Source organism: Lonchura striata, chromosome 1, assembly GCF_046129695.1.
Source record: "Lonchura striata isolate bLonStr1 chromosome 1, bLonStr1.mat, whole genome shotgun sequence".
In the NCBI taxonomy this organism is placed as follows: domain Eukaryota; kingdom Metazoa; phylum Chordata; class Aves; order Passeriformes; family Estrildidae; genus Lonchura; species Lonchura striata.
In genome coordinates this window covers 53145723-53167133 of record NC_134603.1, presented here as the reverse complement: position 1 = coordinate 53167133, position 21411 = coordinate 53145723, and the positions used below count along the sequence as shown (strand labels likewise).

Here is a 21411-nt window from a genome sequence, read left to right as displayed (position 1 = left end):
GGGCGCGGACGCCGCACCCGCGTGCCGCCGCCAGGGGGCGGCGGCGGCGCTGCCCGCGCTGGCTGCGGGGCGGTTGGGCTCGCTCGGTGGCGGTGCCGCCATGTCGCTGCCGCCGGAGAAAGCCTCGGAGCTGAAGCAGATCATCCACCAGCAGCTGCTCAAGGTGGGCCCGGCGCCGGAGAGACTTCCCCGGCCCTCAGGGAGCTGTGCTGGCCTCCGTGCCGGTGTCACCCGGCCGCGGGTGGCGGCGGCGCCCGCTCCGGCGCCCCGCTTTGTTTTCCCAGTTGGGTCGCTGCAGGTGGTTTCCAGGCGCCGCTTGGTCGCTTTCCTGTTGCTTTTTGAGCGAGGGTCTTGAACTGGCCGGGGAATAAGTAAGGAGGCTGTAACTCCTATAGCGCTTGTTAGTGCAGTGGTGAATATTCCTGCCCGTCACAGGAGAACGGGGATCTTGGAGTGAGTCCAGAGGAGGCCAGCAAGATGATTAGAGGGGGGCAGCGCCTCTGCTTGAGGAAGGCTGAGAGAGCTGGGATTGTGCAGCCGGAGAGGAGAAGGCTCGGTGGGAACTTCATAGCAGCCTTCTGAGGGGAGCCAGCAAGAAAGGAGACAGACTTTTTACCACAGCGTGTAGTGACAGGACAAGGGGAGATGGATTCAAATTGAAAGACATATTAGGAAGAGTTTTTCACTGTGATGGGTGTTGAGGGACTGGAGCAGGTTGTGGATGTCCCATCCCTGGAAGTGTTTCAGGCCAGGCTGGGTGGGGTTCTGAGTGACCGGATCTAGTGGAAGGTGTTCCTGCCCATGGCCAGGGTTTTGGAATTAGATGATCTTGAAGGTGTTTTCCAACAAGGTCGTTCTGTGATTCCGTTTCAGGTCCTGGTGACTGTGTCCTTCGCAGCCTTCCAGTGTGAGAGTCAGCTCTATAAATCCATCTGCTTTCACAGCTCAGATGATGGGCATTCTCAGACATCCCTTTGAGTATAGGGAAAGCTTGCAAAGGAGATCTACTGCTTTTGTGCCCAACCTATATAATGAATATTTTTTCCCCTTAAAAAATAAGGAAGTATTATATTAAGGTTGAATTTTGAGGGAGACAAGAAAATGGAACAGTGACCATTTTGTAATTTATGTATTTCCAGACCTTTTTGTAAGGGGGGACGTTCCAGATGAGTTGCTGTCAAAGAGCAGTGAAAATGCCAAGGTTTTGTATGCTTGTAATTTTTTTTTACTGGGAGAGTTGCTTTTGTAAGATAGTGGCTCATTTGATTAGTTGTGCAAGGATCAGTATTTTGATATCGTTATTTCTGTGTTCTTAGGAAAACACCATTAGCCTTACAGACTTAATTGGTAAGTTGTACCTGCTGCCATACAGAGGGCTGGTGTTTGTAGCACATAATGAATTTTCTTTCAGATGGATGTCCATGGGAGGATACGAGAAGTTCTTGCTGAGACTGTACGAGAAGAGCTGGCGCCTGAGCAGCAGCAGTTGTCCACAGAAGATCTGATAAGAGCCCTAAGACAGCGGGGAATCATTGATGATGTTATGAAGGAACTTAAATTTGTAACTGTAAGTAGCTTTTTAAGAAGGGAAATATTTCTGCTTATTCCTCTTACTGCCGTGGTTTTTCGACAAAGTGAAACCGCTGCTTCTGGAGTTTTGTAAGGACCTTACTGATTTGAGACATTATAGGAGCAGAGAAGATTAATGCACATGCTGAAATCGGTTTGGTGATAATACTGCACTGAAAATATTTGTTCAGTTTTAGAAGGGAGTATACCTAAGGAATGGCATTCAGACGAAATGGAAGATCCTTTAATTTTTAGAAGACTGTGGTAAGAGCACTGTTGCATCCCTTGAGTCCTTAAAAAGTCTTAATTGTAATTCCAGGATGTGAATGAAACGGAGAGGACTTTGGCTCCAAAACCATCAACACATTTTGTTGACAGAGAACCACCAGTTTTGAAAAAAAGTATGTTTCTTGTTTATTTAAATGTTTAGATCATGGTTTTAAAGCAAATTTGAAGTCTCTGATTTTGGCACTCTGAATTAGTAATCCAGTATGAACTGGAATAAAGGTGGATGTTTCCTCTGCTTATCCACAGGGAGTAAACTCATGTAAGCAGCAGCAATCAGTGTTGCATTAAATATTATTTATTATTAATTCATTTACTTTACACAAAGGTATATTTTAAAATCACTTTCTTCTAAGCATGTTTCAAAGAAGTTTAATTTTTTGCTAGTGTCCTGTTAGTTACCTGATATTTAACAAATTAAGCTTTCTAAGATCTGTTTGTAGTCTCTTCATTTTTATTGCTACGCTTTGCAGCTAACATTGACCCAACACGGAGGTATCTTTACCTTCAGGTTTTGGGTGGAAAAGCTTTTCTGGAACATCTTCAGGAACCAGAGCCTCTGCCTGGCCAGATCTGTTCTACCTTCACTCTGTGTTTACATTTTCGAAACCAGCGCTTCCGTTCCAAACCTGTACCCTGTGCCTGTGAGCCAGATTTTCAGGATGGTTTTCTACTTGAAATACACAAGGATACCCTAGGTAAGGAATATTGTGGGTTTAAAGCTGATGCTGTTGGGATTTCTTCTGACCTGAGAGTTATTGTGAAATATGTTTGGTATTATTTAGTGAATTTTTTTCCTGGTTTTTGTCATGTTTTCCTGAGAAAACTGATTACTGTATTGGGTTATACCCCTTGTAGATCTTTCTCTGCTCTTGCTCTTTTCCTTCTTTTTCACTCTAAAATAACTTGAAATTGACCAGCTTTATAAATTCTTAAATGTTAATTCCATTTATATTTTTTGTGTATCTGAACTAGTTGCATTGCAGTACTCAACTGCAAAATAATTTTATCTTCTCTGTAATCTCTCTGTAGCTCTGTCCTAAAGTGAGTATGGTGTTAGAGATAGGATCATTGTTTACACTTCTGGACTCAAGGTCTTTCTTTATACTTATTACAGACATTGCATTTTGTTGCATACTGTTTTAAAATTCTGAGGAGAACTTGGGATGATAATATTCTTGTTGTTTTATTTTGGTTTAATAATGGCAGGTGATGGAAGCAAGATGGTGGATGCAACCACTATGTTATCTATATGTGACCCAGTACATATGGTTCTGATCAAAACAGACACATTTGGTGAGACCACACTGGTAGCATCCTATTTCTTGGAGTGGAGGTCTGTCTTGGCTGCAGAGAATGGCATAGCAAGTGTTGCTGTGGAACTCCTGGGTGTAGGTAAGGATGAAAAATAAGCATGTTGTAATGACTTAAAATATTGAGTAGTGAGCTCGCTTACAAGCTTAAAGCAGTATTTTTGATCTAGTTAATTTTTTTTCTTCAATTCAGAAGTAACTGTAAATTATCCTTAGAAAATCCCTAGAAGACTTAATGGTCAGATTTTTCTGTTATCAAGCTGCTAAAAATGAGTATTCCAGATCCCATATAAAAATGGTTCTCATGCCTGGGAATTCCCACTATGGATTACCTGCAAAATCTGGTTAAGTTATCAGAATCAAACTAACCAACCAAAAATCCAGTTCATCTCCAGGAATATATCTGGTCAGTGCACTGGGGAGTAAAATCCAGCTTGTGTGCCTTTCATAGCAAATTAACAATGTCTGGAAAAAAGGATCTCTGCTCTGCTCCCATTTATCCCAGTAGCTGGAAGTGTGGTTCTGAACGGCTTGGTTTAGGTGCTTAGCAGTTAGTACGCGTGTGTATTTTTGTGTGTCACTTGTCCCCAGTCCTCTTCTCAGGACTTCCAACCCAAGATTTAGGATATGATTTAGTGAATGAAGACTAGGTCTCTCATTACTTCCTACAAGACTTTTTACAAGAGCAGGTAATGAGAGGACAAGATCAGAGTAAATTTAGATTAGATTTTAAGAAGAAATTTTTCCTGGAACAAGTTTCCCAGAGAAGCTGTGGATGCCACATCCTGAGAAGTGTTCAAGGTCAGGTTGGATGGACCTCTGACCAACATGATTTTGTGGAAGGTGGCAGGGGGATTGGAAATAGGTGGTTTCTAAGATTCCATCCAACCAGGCCATTCTGATTTTAATATTCTGTAATGACTTGGAAATGCATAACAAATAAGTAGGGTTTAATTCTTGAATGGGTTATGGAGCAAGTTAAATTTAATTCTCATTAGCTTTATTCCAAGTAATAAAGTATCAATCCAATAAATCAAGTGCTTTTTCTCCTCTTCAAAATCCTGTTATTGTACAAAATGCATCAAGAACATCAAAGGATGCTGCCATCTCAGATAAACAGATAAACTATTATGTGAGGTTTCCATTGCTTGTATTGCTTATGAACCCATCTGTGATCTGTTTTGTAAAGCTCATTGTTGTTTATGTAATTTAAAATTTTCAGCATTAGGCAACAATATTAAGTCCAGGGGGGTTGTTGTTCATTTGTTTGTTGTTTTGGGGAGTTTTTTCTAAGTTGATAAATTTCTTTGTATGTCAGCCAGAGTCCTTCATAAGAACTGTATCCTGGAGGAAAATGAGCTTCACTTATTTCTACCTATTTAAATTTAATCTACTTGCGTAATCAGTAGAAATAGGCACATTTACAGTGTGTGATTCTCTGGCTCGATTTTAGATGCCTATTCCAGACATTTCTAGAATAACATTGTAGGATTCATCTCATATGTCCCAGTACTGGCTGCAAATAGGGCTGTGGAACATTTTATTGGAAGTAGACACCTGTGCTTTTGTATATTATGCTTTCTTGTAGCCTCATTTGAGTTTGAAATTTCAATTAAAATTCCTACTTAGCCTATGTTGAATGAAGTTTAGTTACTTTTTGTGATTATTTAAGGCTAACATACATATTTTAATGGTTTGCCCTTGCCTGGCTGAAATAATCTAAGCAAAATGAATATGAGAGAACTGATGAAAATTAATTTTGTTTCAAAGGTACAGAATCAAAGGTTTCTGTTGGTGTTTTAAGCATCAGACTGGAAATGTATCCACAACTTAGTAAGACACTTTCTTCAGAAATAACTAGTACTCAAGTAAGTAATTTTGGGGAGGGCTAACTTACTCTTTTATCGGTGGTGGGGGAAGCTCAGTATAGAATTGTAAATGTTGAGGACTTGGGGTTTTTGAATGTTTAATGATGCTTCCTTTTTCTATTAAATTTAAATAGAATTACCTTTTTAAAGTATTTTGTCTATACTGAACAGTACTCAAAATATTGCTGTCATAGGTTTTTCTAATTACATGTATCAAATCTTCTGAAGAAAAAAGAAGGATGCAATATATCTCATTTTCTTCAAGTAGTATATATGTTTTCTTGCTCTTTCCCATATGCAACAGTAAATTCAAGTTAGCTATTCTGCTTGGAAAGCCAGTAAATGTTGGCCTGAAGGTGCATGCAGATATTTTTCTGCACATTAAAATCCAAGCAGTCCTTCTATGCAGAAAAGCATTACTTAAAATGAACAGTACTTTGGTCAAGCCTGATATATGAACCTACAAACAAGAAATACAGCTTGAAGTTTTTCTTAATTGGATTTCCATTTTATTCACATGGCACACTTAAAATGTTAAGCTTTATTTTACACATGCCAGGATGTGGTGTTAATGTATTTACTGGTTATGATGCCTTGAGAGGCTGCCTAGAACAAAGGCTAGACAGTGTTAAAGGAATAAAGTAGGTATTTATTAAAAGGCCTTCAAAGGTTACACCTTGGGCAATAGAAGAACCCAGCCATGGCTACACCCAGGATGGACACCAGGCCACGAGTTCTCACACTTTTGTGTGAGAACATACTGGGGTCAGTTGTCCAATTACAGCTTCACATTATGAAGTTCCATCTTCTCGGATTGCTTTCCTCAATTCGCTGTTGTTTATATTTTTTGGGCCTGAAGCTGCAACAATGACCTTGGCTCTTGGGCTGGAAAAGGATTGTTTTGTCCAACTGAACTGTGAAGAGAACTTGCTAACACTTTATATGAAGTTCAGCATTATATATTAATACAGTACAGAATCTGGAAAATATAAAAGCTAAAACTTAAGGCATCATTCATGGGTTTTTTTCTCCTGTTTGGAATTAGTATGTGTAGGACTGATTTTGTTTTTCCTACTTACAGTTCACTTTGGAACGTCAGAAAACAGCAGAAAAAGAACGTTTATTTCTTGTGTATGCTAAGCAGTGGTGGAGAGAATACCTGCAGATCAGGCCTACCCACAATGCAAGGCTGGTAAAGATCTTTGCACAGGTTCGTAAATTTTACAAATAGACCAATCCTTTCTTTAAGTTATCTTTTTATTTTATTTTGAACTTTATGTGTATGTGGAATCTGTGTAGATTATGATCTGATTATGTTCAGGTCAGGGCTAAATGTGGTGTATTGTGCAAAAAAATTAAATTTGTAAGGACTGAACTTCTGTTTATCTATTGAAGCTTAAGAGAACGATGCAGACCGGAAGATTGCTCTGACTACCTCTGAGGTACCAAGTGAAAAAGCCTGCTCAGTCTTGTCCTTGAGTACTCACAGATGGCAGAGACTTAGGTGGTCTGTACAAACTATTTCAGATAAGTTTTGTACCAGATAAAACAGTTACAAAAAATTGACTTCCTGTATTAGAACAGATCCTCAAAATATTTGTACTCTGTCTCATCTGCAATGCAATCTCTCTAGTTTATGTCACACAACAACTACAGTCAAAATTACTTGAGTCTGATAAATTACTTTATCAGTTACTCCTCAGTTACTGTTTTTCAGTAAAAGGAATGGTATGATCCTTGCATTTTTCACGCTATGAATTTACTTTACATAGTAGCAATTTTCCTACCACAGTAACTTCTTATCCCAAAGCAGAGTCCTGAAGCGATCTGTGCCTCCTCTTTGGTGAGGCAACAGCGTCCCTTCTGGCTGTGCCCTGAGTGCGCCGGAGTGATGGGAACTTCAAATCCCAGGCAGCAGATGAGCCCCCACTCCATCAGTCTTACACTCCTCGTCAGCAGGATGGGGGCAAGAATAAAAACTGCAAAAGCAAGGAAAAGTTCATGGGTTGGCATAAAGGTGGTTAAATAACAGAAAGCAAGGAAGGAAGGAAGGGAAAGCAGTGATGCAAAGACAGGCATTCCCCTCCTCCCGGAGCAGACAGACGTCCCAATAATCTCCAAGCAGGGGCAAGTTTCGAAAAAGTATGTTCCCCACCCTCACTGTTTTTATTGTGAGCATAACACTATATGGCATAGAATATCTCTTTGGTCAGATCAGGTCAGCTGTCCTGGCTGTGTCCTCTTCTAGCTTTTTGTCAACACTGAACCTACACCTGTGTGGTGGCAGAATGATCCTACACAAGCCCTGCTCAGCAGCAGCTAAAAAACTGGTGTATTCACAGCATTGTTTTGGTCACAAATCTAAAACACAGCACTGTGAGGGCTGCTGTGAAAATAAACAAACTCCCTTCCAAATAGACCCAATGGAAAGGCTTAAGGGTTTCAGGGCAGGGTATAAAGAGAAACAAGTCTATAATTAAATAGGATAGAAACTTGACCCCTGCTAGATTAGTACCTATATAGAGCTTATCTTGAGTTTCCCATTGGCCATAGCAAATCTTAGTAAAACTTTCTGGGAACAGAAATTAGTTTATTAGATTAGTTTGATAATTTAGTTACCATCAAGTTTCAGATGAGTAATGCAGAAACTGGCATTATATATGTATGAGACAAAATTTTAAAATAAATCCTGCCTGTGGGTTTTTAAAAATTGCTTTTGAACTGTGAAATAGTTTTCAACAGGATTCCAGTCAGCCTCAAATAAATGCTGCTTTTTTTCTGCCAGCTTGCTGGAAAAGCATGACAAAACCTTAACAAGGACAATATGTGCCTACAGTAAAAATATGAGACCATAATCTCCTGAAGCTGCAGAGATTCAAAAGGCTTTTGATCCCTTTTAAAACATGTATGAGCATAAAAGTACCAATTTAGCCCAGTGAGGAACAGAAGACCTCTATGTTCCTTGAAATAATTTTAATAGATGATAATCATAGTATTTGCCTGCAGCATGTATGAAAACAGATTTTTAAAAGTAATCTTATTTTTTCACTTTTACAAGAACTTAGAAATTCATAGTATTATTGCTTAGTTTAGATCCAGTTACTAGATCTAGTTGCTTAATAGATGTAGTTACTTCATTTTGAGTAATTTTTATTGTTTGCTGTTATAAAAAGAGGTATTCAAATTTAGAAGCAAATAGACACCTTTTAAACTCTAGAATCAGTTACTGAATGTTTAATGGGTTTTGGGGAGGGTTTTTTGGGATCGTTGTGGAATTTGGTGTGTGAGATTTGTTCTGGCTTGTTTTAATACTTGATGATAATGTGGAAATTGATAGTAGGTAGAGCATAAACAGTTGCTCACTCATTTGAGAAAATTAATTGCAGCCTGTGCTGTTCCCGGTGTTCAGGTATTTAGTCCAGAATGCCCTGTGAGTGACAGAGCCAGACTGAACTCTGTGATGTCTCTAAATGAGTGATCTTAATGGTTTTGTCTCCTGATTCAGGGGGTGATTTCGTGTCTTACTGTTTCTGAGTGATACTTATTCCAGGGAGGATACATCCCAGAAGAAAAAAGTCTAAGCTAAGATGAACATTTTGCGACACTAGCGCGGCCGGCAGATAACCAGGTTTGTCCCGTTCAGGATGAGAATGGGGTGAACCGGCCGGTGTGTTCCTACGTGAGACCTCTGCGGGCCGGGCGGCTGCTGGACGTGCCCAGGCAGGCGGCGCGCTTCGTCAGCGTCCTGGGCTACGAGAGAGCCCCGGTCATCGGCGGCGGCGGCGGCAAGCAGGAGCAGTGGTGCACCCTCCTCGCCTTCCTGTGCAGGAACAAGGTGCGTGACACTGCCCCTGCTGTGCCCCTGCTCTAACCGAGCAGGAATTTACAGCAAGCTGCAAATACATGCATTTAAACCAGATTTGGAAGGTTCGGTTACAGTCGTGCTTGAGGTGTTTTATATAAAGAGAAACAGGTGCTAAAATAGTAGGCAAGAAAGCTTTGGAGCAGGCTTTCTTTACTACTATTCTTGGGGTCCATTTGTCAGTGTGTATCTTTGACACTGAAATAGCTTCTCTTCTGTTGCATTTCTAAGAACACTTATTGTCATCCAATGAATACTTGCTACTGTGCAGGACACTAGTTAAAATTCTGGACTAATCCAGGAAGATTAGAAAACATCTCTTTAGTCTCTTGTCTCCTTTCCTGATTTGATGGGGATTTTTTTGTTGGCTTTTGTTTTGTGGGTTTTTTTGGTTTGTGGGGTTTTTTTTCAATAGATGGGCTGAAATACACTGATGGCTTTTATGCCATTTTTGCAAGATAGGAATTTTCCACTGGAAGTTTCAGCTTAGTTCTTGGTGGTCTGACATTCATATCATATGACTGTAATAAGCAAAAGAAATTTTAACTGGTTCTGGTTTATAGCTCTTCCATTTTATGAGCAGAAGTAACAGTGATCGCTTCTGATACCTCTTTGAAGTGGTCAGTGCTTTTCATTGCCATGGAGATACTTCTGCCTTCAAAAATAATGTCACTGGTGTGTTTGCATTTAAAACATGTTCAGGGCAGCAGGAACTGTATCCCAGAGTTTAGATCTGCCTCCAAGACCACATAGAACAGGCATTGGCTGTTTTCTCTGAATATCAGATGCTGCATAAAGGCAGCTCTGGTGGCCCACTGGCTTTCAGACAGAGATGTCAATAGGGACTTTGAGGACCACTGTGTTTGGAGGCATAGAGAAAGGTGTTCTTTCAAGGCAGAAATTAAAAGCTGTATTGAAAATAACTGAATTTAGCCCCTGAGACACCAACTGGATCATTATTTTTCTTGTGGAAAGTGGTATAGTATTATTAAATAACACAGGTTCACTACAAACTTATTTAAATCTACTTTTCTGTATAGTTCCCTTTTATGCTGTGGTAGGGCAAGATTGTGTTGTTTTGATACATCTAAGAACTCAGAATTTTACATTTTCAATGTTCTGAATAGTTATTTGTCTAAAGAGCCTTAGTGTTCTTCTTCTGAATGCTGTACTTTGTGTTATGAAGCCTTCATTGTTTGAGCAATTTTTGTTCTTACTTTAAAGCTAACATTTGTAAAGAACTCGAAGAGACAAAGGATATTAGACATTGCATTTGAAAATTGTTTTCTGTGAATTATCAGTGGTAGTAATGTGTTTATGAGATAAATGTTTTTCTGAGTGAAGGAAAAAAACCAGCTGCACATGATTCCCAGTTATTTTACAGTTAGATCTGTGGAGGACCTTGTTTTATCTTTGTCTAGTTACTGAAGACTGACAGCACATTCAAGAAAATGAAATACCAGTAGAATTACATTTTATTAAGTGAAAAAATTCCTGACTGTGTGAAAATACTGTGTGATTTCTAGTCTTGCCTCAATTGTTTGCTTTATATATATTTTTACATTTAATTAGAACATTGATTTTGTTGTCATGCTCAATAGATTCTGGTTTTGGGTTTCTTGAAAGTATCTCTATAATGATAAGAAATGTTTCCCAATGTTAATCATAGACTATACTTCAACAAACAATATCAACAGTCTATCATTAGAACATGCATTTTTAACTAATTTATTCTATTACAGAAAACCAAAACGTGTCTAGTTTAAATGGTCAGATCCTGACTTTTGATACATGATTTGGATAAATAAAAGTAATATAACTTGTTAAATGGTGGTTTAAGAAATAGCACTATTTTCTTTCTTTAGGGTTTTATTATTAATAATAATATATATTAATATTTACTGTCTAGGGTGACTGTGAAGACCATGCTAATCTTCTATGCAGCCTTCTTCTTGGGTTTGGATTGGAAGCCTTTGTGTGTGTTGGAACCAAAGCAAAAGGAGTCCCCCATACTTGGGTAATGACTTGTGGATCTGATGGAACAATTACTTTTTGGGAGAGCTTAACAGGACATAGGTGAGTAAAAAGAATATAAGAAAGCAGAACAGTGTATCTTGAGGTTTGTGTAGTATATTTCTGTTCTTCTGGTTTTTTTTAATCTTCATACCCTGTCATATAATCCAGGTGATGTTTGTCTTTGAATCTTTTTTCCATCTACTGCTTTTGCTTGGGAAATAACTGATTCAGTGTGAGGGGAAGTATTTCATCAGTTTGCAATATATCAATGTCTTTAATACTGTATGGTAATTGTCTTTTGTCTTATGGCAGCTGATTGCCATCGATGTTACCGCTGGCATTATTTGTAAAGGAGATGAAATCTGACATGACTGTTTAGGAACCCATATTTTTTGCTTGATTTCATCAGTGAAATCAATGTTGCATCACTTTTTTTCCCCTGTAAGAAATCTCTCTAAGTTCTCTGAGATTTTCTCTTGTCTTGAGTAATTTGAGAAGGGCACAGCTAGTTTTTTGGTGTACTAATGCTTCTGGAACATGTTCTTTCCAGTGTTCAAAACAAGCAATTCTCTTTTGCCACTGTGTATCCTGTGATTAGCATTTGTAGATGTATTTCTCTAAAGTTGATCAATAGCAGGGAAACTGTATGATCATGTTCTTATAGTTACAAAATTTAACTGCTTCATTAAACAGCTTATTTTTCTAGATTTAAAGACTAAAAATGATGTATTATTTGATTGTATACTATGCCTCCAAAGCATGTAAAATTACATTTCAGTAAACAAATTAATGCCATTTTGTGGGGGAAAGTTGATGGCAAACTTGGCTTGTATTTTTAAAGGAAAAATGGCTATATCTGTCCCATCTAAATATTTTTACCTTGCCTTGAAAGAAGTTGTATTAATAAAAAATTGAATCTTTTTGTCTAGGTACGTCCACAGACCTATCAACCCTGATGACCCTCCCCTAGTTGAACAGCCCAAGCCTCTGTATCCATATCGCACAATAGGTTGTATCTTCAACCATGAAAAGTTCTTTGGAAACTGTCAGCCCTCTGATGCTGTGGAGGTGTGTGTGTTTGACCTGCATGATGAATCCAAATGGAAACCCATGAGTGGAGAAGCAATAAAATCTGTATGTGCTCCTGGAGCAACGTCTTCAGTTCCCCCTTTTCCTCCTCTGTGTGCTTCTACAATAGATGCTGCTGTAACAAGCAACGAGATAGAAGTGCAGCTGAGGATACTGGTCTCTGAACATAGAAAGGTGAGAAAGATTGGCAGTGATATGTCATGGTAATAGAAGTTCGTGTGTTAATTGTATACTTGTTTTAGATAGCAATTTGTTAGTTTGCAGTGTGTTTTCCATCAGCTTTTGCAGAAACGTGATATGGGAAAGGTGAAAACCTGAAAAAAAATGTTTGGGAAGACTGTAATAAGCTGTTTTATACTATTATTTGCAGTGGTAGTCCACAGCCTCATATGTGGGCTTTTCCACCTACCCTGCCTTTGCCCCTTGTTCTAGATCTGTGACTTTCAGCTTACTGGCACCTGCAGACCACCCATGAGGGGTCTCTAAAAGCACCAGGAAGATGAAACCTGGATGTTAGTGGGCTTTGCCAATCCAGCAAAAATGTTTCTGGGTCCTAGATGAAAGCAGGCTTTCAGCTTTCGTGATCTTACTCTGACTGCTTTACAAAATCAGAGAAATTTTTAGAAGTTAATTTTTGCCTTCACCAGGATTTTTACAGGGCATAATGTGCCAGCAATTATACTTCCTGTGTTGGACATGAAGACAATGATATTTTAAGTCCCTGTTAGCTTATGTCTGTTTTTAATGAGGTTTTTTGATTGATTCTGTTTTATCTCCCCACACGATGCTCAGCCTTTAGTGTGGCAAAGTAATTGTCAGAGTATAAGTCTCATGCAGTGTTGAATACATAGACAGAAGATTTTTCTACTTCTTTGCATTTGGGATGCTGGGAGGAAGGTTCATGTACATGGTGGGAAGATAGATGGTAGAAAGAAGGTGCCTTTGTGTTTCAGGGAGCTGTTGTGCATCATTTTTTCAGAAAGGGTTTTCCATGAGACATTTGAAAAAATGTCAGGTGACTCTTAGTTGATCTTTTCCATATTTTAGCTGTGTATTTATGCATATCTTCTTACATTTTGTGCAGAGATACTGTAGCTGAAACATCTGGTTTCAGCTCTGCTGGCCTTATGTTTTAGTCTAATAGTTTAACTTCATTCCTTGATAAATGTTTGATACTTGTGGTGTCACTTGCTTCAGGTGGTGGTGTTTGCTTCTCCCAATTGGTGTATGAGTCAATACACGAATCTCACTGCTTTGTGAGTACACTGCCATTAACTGCCAATATAAAGATTCTTGGATTTATTTGAATCTATACAGTAGGTGAGTTTAAGCATATCCTGATGTACCTTCTGCACAGTTGTCATCATTCTGTGACTTGCCTCCCAGGATCTTGGCCTTTCGACTGTTTGGGATGACCAGCTCTCCTATCTGTTGTCACCAGCATTAGCAGCCTATGAGCTGGAACGCACAACAGGTGTTTGTGCAGGAAATGAAGAGTTTCAGGATGCTGTAAGGAGAGCAGTACCTGATGGTCACACCTTCAAAGGGTTTCCCATCCATTTTGTGCACAGAAATGCCAGGAGAGCATTTGCCACATGTCTTCGGTAAGTCTTAAGTGTAAAGATACAGGTATATGTTAAAACGAAATAGTAATCCTTAATTGCTAATTGCAACTCATTTTTTTAATAATGGATTTTAAAGAAAATTAATTTCCTTAGGTTAGAACTGGAGGAAGAGTGGTGTAGTGTAATGGATCATGAAGTACAGAGCATTTAGGTTACATTGGTGATTCAATGGTGATAGACTTCTCGTGTATTAAATTGAAGAACAAGGAGTTAATTTCATTTCTCTGTACTTAAAAATGATCAGTGGTCGTGTCATTTTCCTCCAAGGCAACTATAGAGCAATATTATTTGTAATGACAGATTCACAATATTAATTTTTACTTAAATGCTAGTCACACTTAAAAAAAATTGCACTATGTAATTAAAAGCTTAAACAATATCTTAGGATTGTCTGTTACTCCTGTGTTTCTTTTTGTGATATAGGTCTCCTTTTTGTGAAGAAATAATCTGTTGTAGGGGAGACCAAGTGCGACTTGCAGTTCGTGTACGAGTGTTTGCATACCCTGAATCTGCGTGTGCTGTTTGGATCATGTTTGCTTGTAAATATCGCTCTGTCCTTTGAAAAAAGTCCCAAAATGTTCATACCTTTTTAGCCCTGCAAAATAATGTATGTGGGTGTAAAATGATTCAATTAAAAATGAATATAGTATTTTATATAAATGCCACTGATTTTGAACACCACAGTGTGTGTATTGAAGGGGATTGTGTACACAGTAATGATTGTATTTATAAAGAGAATTTATTCTTTGTAATAAAAGTTACTTTTTATATTTACAGAAGTGTGAATCAAGTTACTAAAATGTGTCAAAAAATATCTTCTGAATTGGTTTAAGAGTTTGTTTGGGTCTGCTTTACCTCTGCAGGGTAAGAGACTCTTTTCTACCTCACCTTTCCCTGTAGTGTAGAGGGTATACTTTGTGAGTGACTGGGTTCCAGAAATACTGGTGTTTAGGCATGTTTCCTTCAGACAACAAAATTTATTTCTGCGTCTTGTGGCTCTAACAGTAACTTCTACATTCAACTTCTGAGAACGGTTCAATTGGATAAAGGTAAACTTGTTCATCTGTGAATTTAGTAATATATGGATTTATTTCAGAAATACACATTAAGACTTGCATACCTGAAGATATGAATAGCTATGATGGGTTGGATAAAGTAGTTAAACTTGGTGCCTTTTGCCTCTTGTTACCTTAAGAAGTTTCTGAGGTAGAAATTGTAGCCAGGACATTTTCCTTGACAGCCATTGTGTAATTCTGTTGCTCAGATCTGTACTTAATTAGCCATCTGTGATTTTGTCTGTCTTAAACCTGTGGGTGATGATTTTGCTGAGTATCTTTAAATCTTTATGTTATGCAAAATGACAAGCTGTTGGGCTTACTGAACTTTTCTGTACCATACTTCTCAGGTTTTTCCCCATGTGGACTCCAGGCATCTCTTCTTGTGCCTGGAAAAATCTGAAACTGTTTGATTTCTTCTGTAGAAGCCATTCTGTGTCAGTGATAGCCCATGACCACCTCCTTTGGTTGTCCTAGTAAGAAGGAGGCAACTCTTTCTGCTGGTGCTGGACCAAAAAAAGTACCTGATCCTAAGAGAATTTTGCAACACATACAGCAGGAGTGAATGTTGGCATTTTGCATGTACATTTAATCAGCAGTGTGGCAGTGTGAAACCACTTTTAACTTTTTACTTCAAGAAATGTTAAATACTTTCTATGGCAGCACTGAGGTTTTTTAAATTTAGGACTCTTAATAGTACACTATGTACCTACTGGCCCTACCGCTAACTTTACAAGTCTGTTTTTGTGGTATCTTTTTTTTTTATGCCTGAAAGATCAAAATGCATTCATTTGCTTGTTACACAGCATATAGGATGCTGATAAAAGCTTCACAAGTACAATTTCTCCCCCAGTTTCCTTGAATCTAAATGTAGCCTGAAAGGCTAAATCATATTGCATGGTGATTATCGCCAAATTCAACAGCATTAAGTACAACTTGCATCTTGTATGCACCGCTGCATGTTGCACAAGAGGAAAGAGGAAAAAAGCGGCGTTCAGAGCAGCTGGAAGTGGGATGGGAAGAGAGGAGCTGGAAGTGGGATGGGAAGAGAGGAGCTGGAAGTGGGATGGGAAGAGAGGAGCTGGAAGTGGGATGGGAAGAGAGGAGCTGGAAGTGGAATGGGAAGAGAGGAGCTGGAAGTGGAAGGCGGCGGGGACCTTGTCCAGGTGCAGTACCTCTCCTGTACGGCAGGGGGCGCTCCCGGCGCCGTCCCTCACACCCGGCTCCCTGTGGATCAGGTGCGAACGGGAGATTTTTGTTTCACATCTGAGAGGTACAACGCTAAAGACAGAAACACCGAGTGTTCGGTGTAAGCTCCAGCTTATTTAGTCTGATGGTGCTCTGCGTGAAAGTGCTCGTTTGCCTGGGGTGAAGCTGGCATGAAGGGCTGTGCTCTTCTGGTGCCCAGGTGTGTCCAGGGGCAGGGACGTCAGTTCCCAGCGGCTTGGAGGACGATTCCCTTGTTGTTCCCCTTCTCGCCTGGGCTGGTTTAACTCCGCTAGCCTCTCTATGTACCGTGGACGTTTCCAGCCTTGATGCTGCCGAGGATGGAGCTTTCCCGGAGGAAGTTTGCTTTGGGAGGGCAGAACCTGTAAATTCAAAGGCACTCACCCTCCCGCTATGAAAGCGGGGCCCTGCTACGTTTCGCTGTATCCGTGATGGCGCGGGTTGGTGTCAAGTGTTCAACACTTGGGGGTGCAGGGAGTGTCATCCCACGTCCCGCCGGGAGTTGCTTGTTTCTGGGGGTGGTGGTTACCGACACCCGGCGCAGAAGCGGCGTCCCGAGGGCCGTGGGCCGAGTGCCGCAGGTCCGTCGGTGTCTCCGGGAGCTGGAAGCCGAGCGGTCGCCGCGGCAGCCCCGGGTGGATCCCCCGCGTGCCGTGGCGGCCGTGCCGGCAGGGGGCGCTGCGGCGGCGGGCGGCGCCGCGCGGCGGGGGCGGGCGAGGACGAGGACGCCATTGCGTTGCTATGAGCTGTCGCTCCCCCTGCGGCGGCGGCGGCGGCGGGCGGACCGGGCGCTGATCCTGTGCTCGCCTTCCTCCTGACTCCTGTCTGTTTCCTGGCTCCTGCTGCCTGCCGCGCGGGCCGGGCTGTCCGTCCGGCGGCCTGGTGGTACTAGCGGGGCGGAGAGGATGAGCACGGCGGGACCGGGCGGCAGCAGCAGCACAAGCAGCAGCAGCGGCATCAGCGCAAGCAGCAGCATCAGCAGCCGCCGCCGCCGCGGCGGGGCCGGTCACTGAGCGAGGAGCACCGCGGCGGACGCAGGGCATGGAGCCCCAGCCCGGCGCCTCCCGCCCGGCCGCCGAGGAGGAGGAGGACGGCGGCGGCGGGTCCGGCGGGCAGCCGGAGGCGCTGTCGCTGGAGGAGATCCTCCGGCTCTACAACCAGCCCATCAACGAGGAGCAGGCGTGGGCCGTGTGTTACCAGTGCTGCGCCTCGCTGCGCGCCCGCCGCGGAGAGACCCCCGCCGCCAGGCTGGGGGCGGCGGCCGCGCACCTCCGCGTCTGGCGGGACGGCGCCGTCACCCTGGAGCGGGACGAGCCCGACCGGCCGCCCCCGCCCGCCGCAGGTAAGGCCGGGGGTGGCGCCGACCCCGCGCAGCCACCGGCGGCAGCAGCCGGGGGTCGGCGCGGGCGGCTGCCCGTCTCCATCAGCCTTTGTCCGGGACGTGACGGTCCTTCCCGCCCGAGGGTCGCGGTGGGCGAGCGCTCGGCTCCTCAGTCCTGCCGGGGGCTGTGGCGGGGCTGCGTGCGTGTGTATGCGTGTGTGTGTGTGTGTGTCCCTGCGGCATCTCGGTGTCGTGCGTGGAAAGGCAGAACCACGGGATGCGATCGCCTGCGTGCGGGCACGGGCAGGCGAATGCGGGGCCAGTGTTTTATAATTGCGTCGTCTCTCCTGGTGCGTAATCAATCCCGTGCCATCCGCACACCGGGAGCGCCTCTCTTGCGGGCTCCCTGCTCTTTGGGTTCCTCCGGCCGGGCCGTGCATCCCGCAGGGGCTCCCGGAGCAATTGGGCATCAGAAGGCACCTATTAGAAATATATCCTTTTAGATGTGTGCTGACACTAAGTGAGTGAGAAAGCCGTGTACAGGGGCTTAGCACCTACCATCTGTTTCGTTAAAATGCCCAGGAAAGCGTATTTTGCATTGGAAAGGAAAATGAGGGCGCATGTCTGTTTCTCAGCCCTTCAAAGCTTCTGATTTTTAATGTGGAAAGCAGTATTTTTTTTTTTTTGCAAGTAAAGCTCAATTTCTGAAAAGAAATCAAAGATGGATAGTAGAAGGATGTGACCAATACATGATGGTATTCCCCAGTATCAGCCTAGTCCACATACCACATCACAGAATTTTCTGAGAAGACAGAGGTTTCAGCATTTTAAAGTTGTGTGAATCAGAAGGCAATGGTAAATGCACAAAATGGGATTAATGGAGCCCTCAGCATTTAGAGCACGAATATTATGCCTGGTGTTACAATTTAATGAAGCCTTTTGATACAGTGCCTGTCTGAAAAGTCTTTTGGCAGAGACATACAGTAATCCAGTTTGGAGCTAGTGGTACATGCAAATATCAAAATATATTTAGCGGAAGAAAGGACATAATTTAGTTCTGCAATTGTAATGAGTCTAATAATGACTTTCATTTAAATATGATCTGGTGTGCTTTTAAAATAGTTTTAAAAAATAGGTCTTTGTTAATTAATGTTAATTAAATGCCAGACCAACACCCAGAAATTCCAGGAAAATGCTCTCCTGACCAAGGCATCTGCATGTCACAAGCGCATTGAAGAGTTTTGTGTTGCATGTTTTGTGCTGTTTTTGCTTACAGTCTTTTCAGATGACATCAAGACTTTTTCTTTTCTCTTTCCTATTGCAGGAAATACATTAGTTTACTATGTATTTCTTTCTTTTGTGTCTTTTCCTTGCTATTGGTGGACTTACCCTATTTCCTCTTACCATTACGGGCTTACTTAACTTTGCTCTTATCATTACTGGCTGTAGGATGGTGTTGAATATACTTGTATATAAAGTTCAGGCCCCTCACTGATATCTAGGATATTTATTTTACATTAAAGCTTTACTGTGAAAATGTTTTAGTCAACATGTGCTAACCAGTGTATGTTGATATCACATCTAAATTTTTGAACGGATGAGATTTTTTTTTTAATATTCCAGCCCGATTTTTCTTTTTTTCACCTTATTAGTGTATGTATTATTTTGTATAACACCACATGTGTGTCCTTATATCTGGAGAATATTAAGAGAGTGTGTATATGTACCTAAACAAAGATAACCAGTCTTTGAAGACCTCCCAGGAAAGCAGGAGGCAGGAGCTATCCCAGGGAGAGTACCCCTTCCAGGGCATATAATAGAAAAGGGGAGGCAGGGATTTTTCTGCCAGCTGTCCATTCCTAAAGCATCCTCAGTGAACTCGCTTTTCCATCAGCTGCAGGCTGGTAGGTGCCTGGATTTGAAAAGAGGCAGAATTCCTCCTGGGGTCCTCTCCCTGCCCCGGCCTTCTTCATCTACCTAACTTTGAACAGACTTTGGAAAGAGAGGCTGCTCAGCCTCCAAGCTTTCACAAGGGATTTTGTGTGTTCTTTGATTTGTGAAACCTGGAGCAGGTTTTCACTGGAAATTGTTATATATATGTGATACATGTTGGGAGTTCACTATACTGAATGTTGAGGAGCTGACAGAAGGCTTGCTTGTTGTTGGTATCTTTTGAGCTATCCCTATTCTTTTCCCTATTGCTTACTGCATTCTCTTTGGGTGATGATTAATGTGCTTCCTCAGCCAGTTACAGCTTGAGCCTCTGGAATAGGTGTTTGTTTGTAGGCTCCTGTATTCTCTCTGCACCAGTGAAAGCTTAGGAAGAACCAGTGCCCTGGCTCTGTGGCCTGGGAAACAGTACAGTGTAACAGGCCCTGAAGCTGTATGGTCACAGTAATTTTACTTTCAAGATACAAATTAAAGATCTCTTAGAAGAAGTACTGATTATACAGAAACTGATGGTATTTTTCCAAAGCAGTTTCTTGTGAAACAGTTTACCAGTTCATGCTCAATACTTGAAATTCCAAGTAACAATACATAGAAATTGAAGAAAAATGTCCTTGAGATAGGAAAGAGATGAGTTTCGCTGATAGTGGGGCAGAAAAATGCCCTTGGAGTTGAATCCCATCCTTAAATAAAACCAGAGACTGATTTTCTGATCTTTCCAGTTATCTGTGTGATCTATTAATATTTCATTATCTTAAAAAAAATAATGTTTTGGTTAAAAAGAAGTAAAAAGATTAAGGATAAAAATGCTGCCTAATTGTTAATTTTCATGTCACCATTGATATCACCTGAATCCCTGACAAGAGGAGTATCAGGGAGGATTCCTGCCTTTGTATTTCAGACAATTTAGGTTTAAATGCCTGTGTCAGGAGGTTTATTAGAGCAATAGGGTTCTGTGGGTTAATGCTCTGAGTTGTAAAGCTGCTTTGTTCTAGCAATACATAAAAAATGTATAGGTGTAGGTTGGTGCATAGGTTTGGATAATTCACAGGAACAAATATTGGCTGTTAGTTTCTATTTTAGTAAACAACAGAATCCTGTGTGGGCAAATAAAGGAATCCCTGAAGAATGGTGTCTTTGGGTAGTGAACATTCGGGCTTTGTCCAGGATTGTGGCGAACGATGTGATCAGTCACGCCTGTCAGTGGGGCTCGAGCAACGTCAGGAGCAAATGCAGTTCTGTGACAGAGTTTGCTCTAGAGATGCACATGAAGGCATATTTTTACAGAGCAGTGTGAACCTTTTTACTTTTACAGGACCAAAGTAAGAAAGAAAAAAGATTTTGCATGAATATGCAAAATAAACATAAAGCTCACTGTGGTTGTCTTAGTGACATCTAAATACCACAGAAGTGTGGGTTGCTTCAAAATACCCATGGTGAAATTGGAGATACAGTGTAGAATTTATTTTAAGTAATGGGTGCTTTAGCAGTCTTTGTCACTTGCAATTTCTATGAAAAGAGCTAACAGTGCATCCAGTAAATTATTATTATTATTTATTGCCAGATGCAATAAAAAAATAACTTCTGAATGAGCTAAAATGTTTGGGGTAAACATGAGGTTTGACTCCTCCAAGCTCTCTTTTTACAGAACTGCATTTTTTGCACATGTTTTTATAAACTTGAACCAATAATGAAATGGTAGCTAGAGGAACAGAAAACCCGCACAGGAGCTGGCAGTCGACATCACGTCCAGGATCTGCGGGCACCAGGATACTGTAGGGTGTGGAGGAGGCTGTTTCATTGGGGTTGTGTCATTGCTGCAACTGGATAAAGAGCTCTAGCTTTTCATCACAGAGGCTGTGCCACCTCCTTCTCAGAGATGGGAAACTGAATAGTTTTGGGGGTGAGTTGGTTTGGTAAAATGAGAGTTTCCCTGCTTGTTTTGTAAGTGCCAGATCCCTGGCTTGGTAGAGGTGGCCACTGACTTTGGGCATTGCACTGAGCTCCTGAAGAGGAACAGCCATGAGGATCTCAGGAAGTGGCAAAGAAGGATATTTTGAACACAGAGTGGGGCTCACTTCCAGCTGTTGGCTATTCAGGACTGGCATGAATGTGGTGCTCCTTGGCCTTCATCTCCCTCCTGAGACCCTGAACTGTGAGTAGTGTCAGTGTCCCTTTTGCCTCATCCTCCAGCCCTAACAGAGAAAGCATGCAGGGAAATTACTGCTGGTCTT

At 41.7% G+C, this 21411-nt stretch overlaps 2 protein-coding genes across 5 annotated transcripts in view; both read left to right on the top strand.

Annotated features, from left to right (window-relative positions):
• Positions 1-68: 68 nt before the first annotated feature.
• CEP76 (centrosomal protein 76) lies at positions 69-14399 on the top strand. Its single transcript, XM_021527793.3, has 12 exons — positions 69-163; positions 1412-1567; positions 1889-1970; positions 2328-2552; positions 3064-3249; positions 4938-5035; positions 6117-6245; positions 8679-8870; positions 10807-10973; positions 11843-12176; positions 13389-13606; positions 14051-14399. The coding sequence occupies exons 1-12, from the start codon at positions 101-103 to the stop codon at positions 14187-14189; spliced, it is 1989 nt and encodes a 662-aa protein (XP_021383468.2). The 5' UTR covers positions 69-100; the 3' UTR covers positions 14190-14399.
• A 2250-nt stretch (positions 14400-16649) lies between these two features.
• SPIRE1 (spire type actin nucleation factor 1) overlaps positions 16650-21411 on the top strand; it is a 124947-nt gene continuing 120185 nt past the window's right edge. The window contains exon 1 of one of the 4 annotated variants that reach the window (XM_021527789.3): positions 16650-17251. In XM_021527789.3, coding sequence (XP_021383464.2) covers positions 16951-17251 — 301 coding nt within the window. In that variant the 5' untranslated portion in view covers positions 16650-16950. The remainder of the gene's footprint in view (positions 17252-21411) is intronic. The other 3 variants (XM_077784425.1, XM_021527787.3, XM_021527788.3) reach the window with 3 other exon arrangements.